This window comes from Sparus aurata, chromosome 2, assembly GCF_900880675.1.
Source record: "Sparus aurata chromosome 2, fSpaAur1.1, whole genome shotgun sequence".
Lineage (NCBI taxonomy): Eukaryota > Metazoa > Chordata > Actinopteri > Spariformes > Sparidae > Sparus > Sparus aurata.
Window position 1 is genome coordinate 16,476,520 of NC_044188.1, and position 12,202 is coordinate 16,488,721.

The 12,202-nt window shown below is 43.6% G+C and overlaps 1 protein-coding gene across 5 annotated transcripts in view; it reads left to right on the forward strand.

Annotated features, from left to right (window-relative positions):
• The window catches only part of arhgef12a (Rho guanine nucleotide exchange factor (GEF) 12a), a 40,394-nt gene extending 35,683 nt beyond the window's left edge, over window positions 1-4,711 (forward strand). For 4 of the 5 annotated variants that reach the window (XM_030395974.1, XM_030395983.1, XM_030395998.1 and 1 more), the window contains 12 exons: window positions 611-711; window positions 915-992; window positions 1,145-1,220; window positions 1,317-1,484; window positions 1,642-1,729; window positions 1,822-1,899; window positions 1,984-2,078; window positions 2,185-2,388; window positions 2,489-2,725; window positions 2,882-3,111; window positions 3,224-3,302; window positions 3,409-4,711. In XM_030395974.1, coding sequence (XP_030251834.1) covers window positions 611-711; window positions 915-992; window positions 1,145-1,220; window positions 1,317-1,484; window positions 1,642-1,729; window positions 1,822-1,899; window positions 1,984-2,078; window positions 2,185-2,388; window positions 2,489-2,725; window positions 2,882-3,111; window positions 3,224-3,302; window positions 3,409-3,419 — 1,445 coding nt within the window. In that variant the 3' untranslated portion in view covers window positions 3,420-4,711. The remainder of the gene's footprint in view (window positions 1-610; window positions 712-914; window positions 993-1,144; window positions 1,221-1,316; window positions 1,485-1,641; window positions 1,730-1,821; window positions 1,900-1,983; window positions 2,079-2,184; window positions 2,389-2,488; window positions 2,726-2,881; window positions 3,112-3,223; window positions 3,303-3,408) is intronic. The other variant, XM_030395990.1, reaches the window with a different exon arrangement.
• The last annotated feature ends 7,491 nt before the right edge of the window (window positions 4,712-12,202 follow it).

Below are 12,202 nucleotides of genomic sequence, written 5' to 3' on the forward strand. Positions count from 1 at the left end.
TTCATTAGTAGAGGTCAGTTATTGTATTCAGCTTCTCACTCCTGAGATCCTTAAATCAATAGTATCCTATGAGGCAATTTATTCAGTATGGGCATTAATTTACTAATGTCGCTGTTAACCATGGCAACACGCATTGCAGGAATAATACCTAGTTTGCATTTTATAATCTGCATGTAAAAAAAAACCCCACAATAGATAAAAATGCAAATCAACTGTTGAGGTGGAAGGAAGTGGACAAAAATGAAGCAAATGAAGTCTTTAGCAAGGTTCTACATGGCAACATGCCAAGCATTAGTGAATTACAGAGACAAATGGAGAGATTATCATTTTAATGGTCCTCGAGCGGTCGTGCACATTTTGGGAAATGTCTCACCCATTATTTGGTCCATCATTTTAGTCTTGGCTGGGGTTTGGGCTTCACACAGAGACAATGCGCTAACGATAAAGTATAACCAGCTATTATGAGCTCATAATGCCCCCCTGATTTATCATAATTTTTGAGAACGATGGTGTGTTAATGGACAGTGGAAATATCAATTTCCCGGACAGCCCCCCCTTTCGAAGAAATGAGGAGGCCTCACTTCTTATTCGATGTCATAATATCTTTCAGAGAATGCAGCGGAGAAGGAAAAAGTGAAGCAGGCGGCAGACTGCTGTAGAAAGATCCTCAATCACGTCAACCAGGCTGTGAAGGAATCTGAGGACAAGCAGGTGCAATGTTTTATAAAATCTTCTTTCCATTTCATGCACTCTCAGAGACTTTTCTCTTATTCTCATCCTAAGTCCTTTCCTGCTCCTCCACAATTTTATTATTTCTCTACCTCCTTTTCTCCCCAGGCAGTGGCTTGTTTTTTTAAAAGTGCGCTTACTTATCCCCCCTTCACTGTGTCTGCTTCTCTCCATCTTTCCTCTAGAGGTTGGAGGACTATCAGAGAAGATTGGACCTCTCCTCTTTAAAGCAGACAGACAACCCCATGATCCTGGAGCTAAAGGTGAGACTTCTACACAACCCTTTTAGCTTCAGTTAAATCACACCTACTTGTTGAACACCCACATGCGCTGTTTGAAATAACTGCTCGGTAGACAGGTAGCGCTGCCTGGAATGTACTGGAGAAAATGTTTTTCCATCTTCTACCTTCATTAGAACTTGGATCTGACCAAAAGAACAATGGTGCACGAGGGACCGCTGTCATGGAAAGTCAACAAGGACAAAACTATTGGTTTGTATTTAGCACATCATAAAAGAAAATACTGTTATCAAGCTTTGACATTGCTTCTAAAACAGTAAATATAACTATCTGCTTGTCTCTTTTCAGAGTTGTACACACTCCTCCTGGAGGACATCCTCGTTCTGCTACAGAAACAAGATGAGCGTCTGATACTCAAGTGTCACAGTAAAAACCTGGCAGGCACGGCAGATACCAAACATATCTTCAGCCCCATCATCAAACTCAACACCGTGCTGGTGCGCTCCGTGGCCACAGGTCAGTTAACACCTAATCGCCTAATCTGTTTTTCTGTTCTGCCGTTTACAAACAAGGCTGAACAATTAGGTGATAAAGCTGGATCGGATCAAATCATCCAAACAAAAGTGTGTACAGAATTGTCATTAATCTCAGCCCGAACGTTCTCTCCTGCCAGACAACAAGTCCTTCTTCGTCCTATCTATGTCGGACAATGGAGCCCAGATCTACGAGCTGATGGCACCCACGGTCTCAGATCAGAGAACGTGAGTCCCTTAACTCCTGATTGATGACGAACATTTTTATTGCCCCAGTTGTTAAATGTGTGAAGGTGATAACTCTTTTTTCCTTGCACAAGGTGGCAGCGTCTAATCACCCAGAGAGCTGATGCCATGAAAGTCAAACCTCACAGCGTCATACCATTACCTCAGACTGAGTATGTTACTCCATCGTATTTATAATATAATCAAATCCGTTGTTTCTTCGATTTCATTAACATAACATGCTGCTTGTGTTTCAGTGGGGAGAGAGATGGTGTGGAGATCATTACAGCAGGTGTTTCCAGGCTGAGTAGAGACCCAGATCGCACATCCACCGGCAGTACCCAGTCCACAGGTACCTGGAGCCACTTACGTCTTCACTTTTTCTTTCCTATTAATTCAGATATTCTCTTGTATTTAATTGTAGTGTGGATAATCCTCTTCTGATTATACCTCCTTAGATAAAGAGAGCAGTCCAGCCACTAGAACTGTGATGCAGAGCTCTCTACCAGGTAATAATCCGTTTGAGGGGGTAAAGGCGGAGGAAGAGGAGGAAGAGGAAGGTTTCGTGGACCCAGAGCTTGCTTACCCAGTGGCTGAAGATGGCAAAGAAGGAGACTCGTTTAACATGTTTCCCTCCAGAGCAGACGAAGCACTGAAAACATGTAAGCACAAGGAGCTGATGACTCAAAAATCAAGCATGACACATGCAGCGTATTAAGCAGCTGTACTGAGATAATCATTAACCTCTCACCTGTCTCTCAGTGGCAGCATTAAAGCAGGTGTTGGTGACCCAGCTGATGTCCCAGGAGGCTGCAGAGCAAACCAAACGCTCCACAGGGGCCCGCCTCCTCAGGACCACCTCTCTGCGGACCCCCGTAGACAGCCGTGCACGGGTGATGGTCCACAATGGCTCAGAGAAGAACAGCTCCCAGACAGAGGACCCGACTCAGGACCTGGGCTCTGGGGACACGGGCTTCTTTGATTCTCCTGAAGATTATGGTGAGCCGAGTCAGATTGAACAAATTGATTTGTCAGAAATGAATTACATTGTTTAAAGAGATTGTGCTTACAGTTAAATATATTTGCTCAGTGATCTTTATCTCTTCTCTGATCCCGATGTTATGAGAACTAAATGGGTCCATTTGATTCTTTCAGCAGGATATTTAGTCCTGGAGGGTTACGGTGGCCCGGGGGAGAGCAGCACAGATGACGACATCTTGGCGTCGACCACGGGGAAGCAGCTGCGCACCTCGCAAGGCTGCGCCGCCGACTCTGGCATCAACTTGAGGTTCTCTTCAGCGTCACAGGCCGGCAGCCTCTCTTCTTTTAGCAGACAGGTCTTGTCTCACCTTCGGAACCTTCAGGCCAACCTCAACTATCTGAAGGTGATTAACAATCAAGAGCCCACCAGCACATACCTATAAAAGTTCCATATTTATACACATTGTGTCATTTTTACTGCCCGATCTAACGGTAAGTGGTGCGTTTCTCTTTCAGGAGGTTGAGGCCAAGTACAATAATTTAATACGCCAAAGGCCAGAGAGGCCACCAGCGGCAGACGCGGATGGAAACAAAGGTATCTCTATTAATGCTTGGTGTCAACATATGAAACACTACATCTTAATACGTGAATCACTTCCTGGCTTTTTCTGTTCCCTCACCTCCATTTTTCTTCCCCACAGATAAGAGATAGTGGAAGTCTGTGCCTCAGCCTTTGGCTCTGGTCCCAAAGAGGAAGTACCGACTCAGTAGTCTGTTCCTACTTCTTGTGTCCTGGACTTTCTGGACATCCTATAAGCTTGTCCTCTCACTGCTGAGCCCCCTCTTCTTATTTTCCATCGCCGTCGCCCGCGGTTGCCACAGAGAATAAAAGACTTGAGTGTGAGCGGAAACGTTTGAAGGGTGGAGTCATCTTTGTTGATGCCGCGCCCCACCCCACCCACCCCCCTCTCCATCAGCACAAGGCAATCAGCGAGGTGGGATTGCCCCCCCCCGAAACCTCACCCCTCTACCATCTAACACCCATTCCCCCCGCCCCCCCCCTCCGGAGCTCCCTGCAAGAAAGAGAACTTATACCAAAATGTACAAAGATGTGTGTTTAGAATATATATATATGAAACACAAAACAAGAAAAGGAAAATTTTAAGATAATGTATTAAGATTTTTTTTATCCCAAGATGTATTTATTTTCTTTCTTTTCATTTTTTTTTTTTTTTTTTAAGTGTTTCCCCACATTGCTTGCATGCTTAATGGCCATGGTGTTACCTTTTTGGCTGCTTCTCCTGCTTCAGTCACACAGGGTTAGTGTGAGTGTTGAGTGCACGCTAGCATACAAGCGCGCTAGCCTTAGCGTACCCTGATGAAATGGCAGGAATATATTCAGACTGATAGAGGCCAGAGTTGCACTGGTGATGGATAGATCCCATTGTGTTAAAAAAACTCATACATTGTGTTAAAGTCTAGAATTTCAGATGAATTCTAGGTGTGGTGTTAACTAGAATGAAGAGTCCGAAGGCTCTGATCTGGTCCTGTTGCATTTCTGTGATGCCTCTTTCCTCCTCTTCCTCCCCCCCACCGTGAGGGGTACTTTACCTCTCGTCTGCTCCTCTTCTCCTCTGCGTATGACTCTTCCCCCTTTCTTTTCCCTGTGAACACTTATGGGTGTCATCCTTCTCCCTTTTCCTCACAGCCCCAGTGGCTGTCATGCTTATTTATCCCCTCTCACACTCTATATGTCATGCTTCCTCATCTAGATCTTGCCCCATTCTTTCCTCCCCCCTCCTCTTCACGGAGCGGTCATGCTCCCTCTGTATCAGCTCCTGACAGAACTGCTGCTTCTTCCTGCTAACGTTGGCGATGCTGATCCGACTGCCTGATATCCTAATAATGTCATGAAGTTCAAGAATACTGTACAATGATCAAGTTGGAAGGTTATGCATAACTTTAATAAATAAATGGCGCCATGCCACATTCAAAAAGGAAAAAAAATAAAAATAACTTGCCTTGTGTCTTCTTTCATGTACTGGTAGTTTTGATGTGACATTGACCACACTGTAACGCCGCAACAACGATGGTCCGTAAAACATTTCACTTGTACGGCACTTATAGAATGACAGTTTCAGTAATGGTGAAATGATTGAAGACCACTTTTTCACTTAAACCTTGATGAGAAGAATCAAGGACGCCCGAGCATTAGTCATGATGAATCGACTGAGTGTCTTTATTTAAAAAAAAAAAGTACCTTATCCTTGAATTTCTTACATACCCCGTTGGTAGAAAGACTGTTTTATCAAAATGACAAGTAAATGTTCAGTTATGCTATTAATCTATAAACGTCAAGGAACCAAGACATCATGTTTTAACTGTAGGTTACTCACCCCCATTTTTTATTCTTCTCTGCGTTGAATTATAGTTCCTGCTGAAGAGAATCAATGATCTGTAGATCTAAACCTACAGGTCCCATGATATATATGTACTGTATCAGCTGACCCCTTTGTGTCAGATATAGGACATTTTTCAGATGTCAGATGATGAATAGACGTCACCTCAATTCATCTTCTCGTAAAACTGTTCGTTGCTGTGATTCCCCGTGTTCCTGCACAACTTATAGCTCTTAATGTATTTGGCCCTTTTGGCTAAAAATAGCTAAATCACCAATCACCTGACTAAATGTTTCATTACCTCTGCCAAAGAGGTCGCGTTTATCTAAGGTGTCAGTTTGTCAGCAGGATTACACAGAAATTACTCAATGGATTTCCGTGAAACTTGGATGGAGGATGGGTCTTGGCCCAGAGTAGACCCCATTAACTTTTGGTGTGCATCCAGGATTTTCATTCCCCCACTTTTTTTTAAAAATTATTATTCTTTTAAATCAGGCACATTTAGGTGGCGTGTATCTATGAGTGAGCACCATTCGATGCAAATCTAGATTTGCTGATCTTAAGTTCTGGTTAATTAGTTACGGTGATTCGGCTTGTTTGAGTTTAAGGGCAGAGGTATGCGCTCTACTGATCGCCAGAATGCCAATCAGTAGAGCGCATACCTCTGCCCAAACCTGCAATCAGGGATTTGGGAGCAGCTGGAAAGAATCTGAGAACTCAATAAAAAAACCAACACGACATCCACGTTAGCAATCAACTGCCCATCTACACATCCAACAGACGAGGAACAACAACATCATTCATCCGGAGTCATGTCTCTATAGACCCTTGGCCAATGTAAGTCCAATATTCACTCTCCTGCTAAGCACTCCACTTGTTTACCCACTAAGTAGCCAGCCAAGCTAGCTGTAAGTTGCTTGCTTTCTCTGCTGAAAACAGCTGGCCACTGCAGTAGAAAACATCACTATGAAAGAAAATATCAATGTAAAAATTCCATATAGCAAAGGGATGGTGGTCTTTAGAGGGTAGGCCTACTGTGTGAGTGGACAAACTACAGTTGCTGTTTAATAATGTGCAGGAGAAAGTCATGTAATCCTTTTTGTGACACAGCTGGCAGGCGTTCAGTATACTGTTCATAGATACAGAAGGGCCTGAACTTTGGACTTTAGAAAGATGACCTTGTGCCTGCGAGGAGGCTCACCAGTGAAGTGACACGTGAAACTTTGAGCATGTTATCGCCCCTGAAGCCTTTTTTAAATTTATACCACGGGGGCTGGAAACACGGAACCAGTCAGACATTTTGGAGCCATTTAATTTGATCCCCTTTAGCCCGACGTCAAGAAACTTCCTTTTGACCTTAACAGAATGAAACACTTCATGTGGACATTTGGCAGCACTAAATGTCAGGAGGGCGAGTGTGTTTTTTTTTATTTTTATTTTTTTAAAGGAGCCATGAGAGAGGTTTTGATCCGAGGGGCGCCGGAGGACGTGACGGTGATTACCAGCAGGTGGCAAACTTTCACCATTAAAACATCCAAGTGGAGAAGACCCACCCTGAAACCTGCAGTGACATCAGAGTTTTAAATAACCAAGGGTGCATATTGATTTTTTTCCAGATACATTTGACTCTAGCCTCTGACAAATAAATGACTAAGACTTGCGATGATGAAGAATAACATCTGATTTGCCTCTTAAATGAGACAAAGCTGTGGTAAGAAGGACCTAACAGAGGACCGCGAAGCCTTTTAGCTGTGACTTCGTCTGCCAGTAGTGGTGGAGTCACGTCGGGGTTATGCCCCAGAGCAGTTTTTGCTTGGTGTGTCTGAGATTAAAGCGGGAGGATGCCTCACAGTCTTGAATGACACGTTCCCTCTTTCCTCTCCCTCTGTCACCCTGACTGTAGGCATGCTGCAGTGAAACAGAGAGAGGAGAGGGATAAGGAGGGAGGGAGAGGAGAGGAGACGTTATGAGGAGACAATGAGAAGCCAGACAAGGTGTGAATGAATGAATGGGGGGGGGGAAAGTGGTTAAAAAAAGAATGAATTAAGAGCGAGAAAAAAGAAAGCAAGGCGAGGGGACGAAGTGTGATAAAGACACAGGGAGAGGAGGATGAAGAGAGGACAGGGGAGAGAAGAGAGGGGACGGTAATTGATTGCCTCGTCTCTCCACATGCACCTGTCACTGAGCTAATTGGAGTGGCGAAGACAAAGAGGAGAGAGGTGTCAGTCACATCAGAGCCTTTTTCCAGGAGGGCAGTTCATGTCAAGCTCCGATGAGACGAGCCCCCCCCCGCCTTTTCTCCTCCTTCCTCCCTCTCGGCTACGCAGCGGCGCTGCTGTGAGTCAGCCAGGAAAGTAAAGCTCCATTCCTTTTTCGCTGGAATTAAAAAAAAAATTTAAAAAACGGTCCTGTGTACGACCAAAAGGCAAAAAAAAAAAAAAAAAAAGACTTGCATTGTTGTTTTCTTCTTTTTGCTTTTTTCATCTTCACCCACCAGCCCTTTTCAAGTCGTGTCATCCTTTTAAATATAGTGAAAAAAAAAAACAGAGTGGAGGAACGTTCACCCACATGTTTTCAGATACTGATTTGCATGAATTTTTTTTTGGGAGCATTTTTTTCCAGGGCTGAAAAAATATCAGGTTGAGGGATTTGATGTGTTTACCTTGATGCCGCACACCGTAAAAAAAAAAGCAAAAACTGTGGCAGAGCATCATTTTTTTTTGGTCGCCGCCATGGGGCTTAATTCGGAGATAAGGATGCTTGACTAAATAACTCACCTGTGGCGGGAAACAAACAGAGAATCAGCAGGAGAACGTGGCCTTTTAAATTCATTACCCCAAACAGTAGTTCACACACACACACATACACATGTATAAGCATGTTTCTATCCATAGAAAAAAAAATATTCTCATCAATATGTTAATGCCTCTACAAGTGCATCTATTACCATTCTGATGTTTCAGGTCTTTATATATTCATGCGACCAGCTTGTCCGTCTGCAGCTGCCCGCTCATCCTGCGTTGCCGTATGGAATTGAATCCAACTCCATGCATGACTGCCGTTGTCACACTTGAGAAAGTGTTCAGCGCCACCACCCAACGCTAAAAACTCAAACCATGCACGGGATGGGGCCCATAGTTCTCCATTCTGCACTCTTCCTTTTTAACAGGTTGGGTGGAGTGCGCTGTTCATCAATATTCAACTGTGTTTGCAGTGGGATGCACCCACGCAGCATCCTGAGCTGCTGGGTTTTTTCTTTTTTTTTAAAAACCAGTACACGGTCAATCACCAGTGTGATCAGCAAGACCGCGTGAGGTCAAACTTGGGATCAGTCGACGAAATAATTAGTCGTACCCTCCGATACCTCTGCGTAGCTTTTTCTAGCAGAGGCACGGCGGGGTTGTTTTTCCTTCTGCAATAAATCACTGTCTAGTTGCGCGGTGCTCATCACAGACTATTATATTTTCAAACTGTGGAGGAAAACTAAATAAAGGAGAAAATAAAGTGGACTGCTCCAAAAAAAAAAAAAAAAAGTTGGATTCAAGTAAATCGGCTTTCCAGATGGTGATTTATGGCTGTGGTTAATTTCTTTTTGGGGGGAGAGGGGGGAGGAAGGTGAGTGTGACTGCTTGTCAAACTAGAAAAAATTGTTGGTTTTTCTCTCCCTTCTGTACGCTTTGAAATATTTCTTTTATTTTTATTTTGAATATTTTTGTTAAATCAACATTATGTAGATAATTGGGCCTCCCACAGTTCATATGGGCGGCACCACTGTGGTAAATACAAATCCCAGGCCTGTTACCTCGCAATTCCGTCCGGCAACCACCACTGGTTGCATTTTGAGTCCGCCATGGCACAGTACAGTCGACAGCTGGCGTCGCGAGACTGAGGAGTTCTGGCGATAATCACATGCGACCGCAGTTATAGGTATGTGTTATAAAAACAACAACATAAAGTGTTCCCGACCGAAGGATTAGCAGAAGAGCTTGTGTTTATCTCTTTTTTGAGATTTGTGTGGTTCAACACGGAGTGTTTTATTTGAAAAGTAACCAGATGTTAATATTGTTGTTTTGGTGCATGACTTCCTGTCTGCTCGGTTCTAAATTCAGCTGAACTACTGTGTCATATCTGGTGGAATCGAGGAGTAACAGTTTGTCAGAAGTAACGTAGGTGCTGACTACAAACAAAACTCATGACAACCCAAGTTACATATTGCAGAAACTAATGATGGGGCAGCGGAGCGTCTGCGACAGAGACACCATTAACCCTGTTACAAGACACTGGACCATCAAAATGACTTTGAAGCTGTTAATCTGAGGTCAAAAAGTACAAATGTTGCTTTAATAAGGCCTTAAAATAATGATTTAATATCTTAAGGCTCTTTTGCAATACAAATATATATATATATATATATATATATATATATATATATATATATATATATATATATATATATATATATATACATATATATATATATGAATGACCTTAGCACATCTGTGGATTAACAGGAGCATAGGAGAAGATGAAGTTTGGTGACAACATTGAGCCACAACGTTTCACCTCTATCACTATTGCGACACTATCACAGAGAGATATTTGATAAATAATCATCAGTAATGCGGATATAATTACTCAGGTCATCGATATATTTCACAGCTCAGTCTGAAGCCTGTTTTCAATCCGGCTGTATGTCAAATGCATGTCATACTCAGTGAAGGACATCTGATAGGCTGTCGTAACATGGTCACCTCAATTGTAACCTGTTTCCCAAATGGGACCCCCTGACCTTACGGTATTGATTTCCATGCTGCGCTTCTCCCCCCGCCATCGAGTGGACGCCAATATCAGATGTATTGGACTGAAGATCAATGTGCTCTCCACACTCTTGATTAATCCATAGCCTCTCCAGAGTAATCACTGTCCCAAGCACAACAATGAGCCGTGGCGAGACGTGGATAGGATGTGCTAAGCCGATGCCGAGAGATGAATGAACTGACTCCTTCAAATGGGAGGAATATGCTAAAATATGTGCAGCTGAAAGAGCACAGAGTCATGTCTGCCAGTCCACAGAGAGGACACCTGAACCCATTCAGAGGCTGCTGCTGCTGTGGGACACTTGATAATCAACCTGTCCAATAATAAGAAGGCACCTGTGGCATGGCGTGGCTTGGCTTTGGCATTAACCCTGTCTAATTACCACACCTCACTTTGATGGAGTATCTGGGTAAAAAAAAAAAAAAAAAAGGCTCCTGGCAGGCCAGCTGGCATTGGGTTCCCCGGTTCAGTCTGCTGTGAAAGACAAACCGGAGAGAGAGTGCAGCACAGGCGTAGAGCTGCTGATCTGTGACTTGGGACCGGGCTTAGCGTAGCTCAGGGCCGCAGCACAAATCAATGGCGCTTTTGGCAGGCGAGCTTCTGCTGATTTTGGTGACCACCACTGGCAAGGTACGCAGCGGCCGCTCCTTTTCTGCCAGGTCGCTGGGGCAGAGAGTGGGGGTCTGGTTTCTGTGTCCAGGGCCATGCAAAACAGAGAGGGGAGGGGAAAAAAAAGGGGGAAAGAGGAGATAATAAAAATGGAAACACAGCGAGATGTTTAAAGCTTAAGTAGGTTGAGAGACATATGGCTGCAGTCAGCTGCTCTTTGTTGTCCTGCGGGCGCGAGGCGGCGCCTCACTTACAGTATGTGACAGCGATGAATGGAGGCTGACTGGCTCCTCCTGTCGCTGGATTTGGTTGAGAGGAGAAATTGATTAGTTATTTATCATCCTTAATATATGGCTGCCACGATCCAGACACAAAGGGAGGTTATTAAAACACAAGAACGCAACGCAGAGGCATATGTCTGTTCTTAATTAGCAAAGGAATATTTTGACATTCATGCGCTTTCTTGCAAGGTTAGAATATCGGTGCCACGTTCATGTTTGTATGCGAAGCATATAGCTGGAGCAAGCAGCCAGTCAGTTTAGCTTAGCATAAAGCGTAGGTAACAATATGTATGCAGCAAAATTCACAAACCAGCACATCTACAACTCCTGAATGAACTTGATATATTTTGTTATTTTAATCAGTATAAAAACAGACGTACAAAAGTACTACTGGAGATTATGAGATTCCAAGAAGTCACTGCTCCCGACCAAAAAATAGTCTCCTGGACATTTTCGGAGTTTAATTGTGAGCTTTAGAGATGATACGTAGTATTCATTTTGGCCCGAGAAAGGCTAGCTGTTAACTTATTTCCAGCATAGATCTTAAATATAACTAGATAGTTAAACCAAAGATGGCGCACATTCAGTGACTCCCAAAAAGTGTCCCAGCTTCCTGTTTTACTTCCTGGTAATGGGACCCACTAAATATGCAGTTAAGATTCTCCCACTGACCCTGCCTGTGAGTTCGCGCTCAGCCCACTGACTCCATATTCTGCTGACATCAAAGATTTTTTAAATTTTACAAATGTAAAACCTCCATAGACCAAACATTCCATAATAGAAAGAGTCATAATTGACCTTGTTTGCAGCTAAGGAGTCATGTAAAGTACAAACATGCTGTCTGGAAAAGTGATTTTTTTTGTGCAACACTGTGAGTGGCCAGCAGGCAAAATTTGAAGCAAGGCTGAGTGGTGCCCTCTGACTAGGTCTGTTATGGGCTGAATCCCAAACGTCTACCCTTCGGGTTTGAGGACTGAGCCTTCTTGCACTTAATTCATATATCCCGTGATGTCATGTCAAGACAGCAAGGTTCTAATTAAATATTTGTTTTGCACATTCTTACTTAAGTTTTACAACGTCACATCCGTATTGCAGTGGATTGTGGGTAATAATGTCAGTGAAATCTGGTGAAGTCTGCACCCCAAGTGGAGTCTCTGGAAGCACCTGCTTCAAGCCCCTTGTGAGCTGGATGAATTGTGGGTTTGAACATCACTCAGCACTCACTGACTGACTGTCCAGACATCTCGATGTAGCCATACGTTCATGGTTTCCAGTCCTTTATGTTAAGCTAAGCTAACTAGGTGCTGGCTCCGGCTTCATGTTTACTGTACACATGTGAGAGGTTGTGGTTTGTTCTCATCATTCTCTTTGCACGAAGACCGACCGAA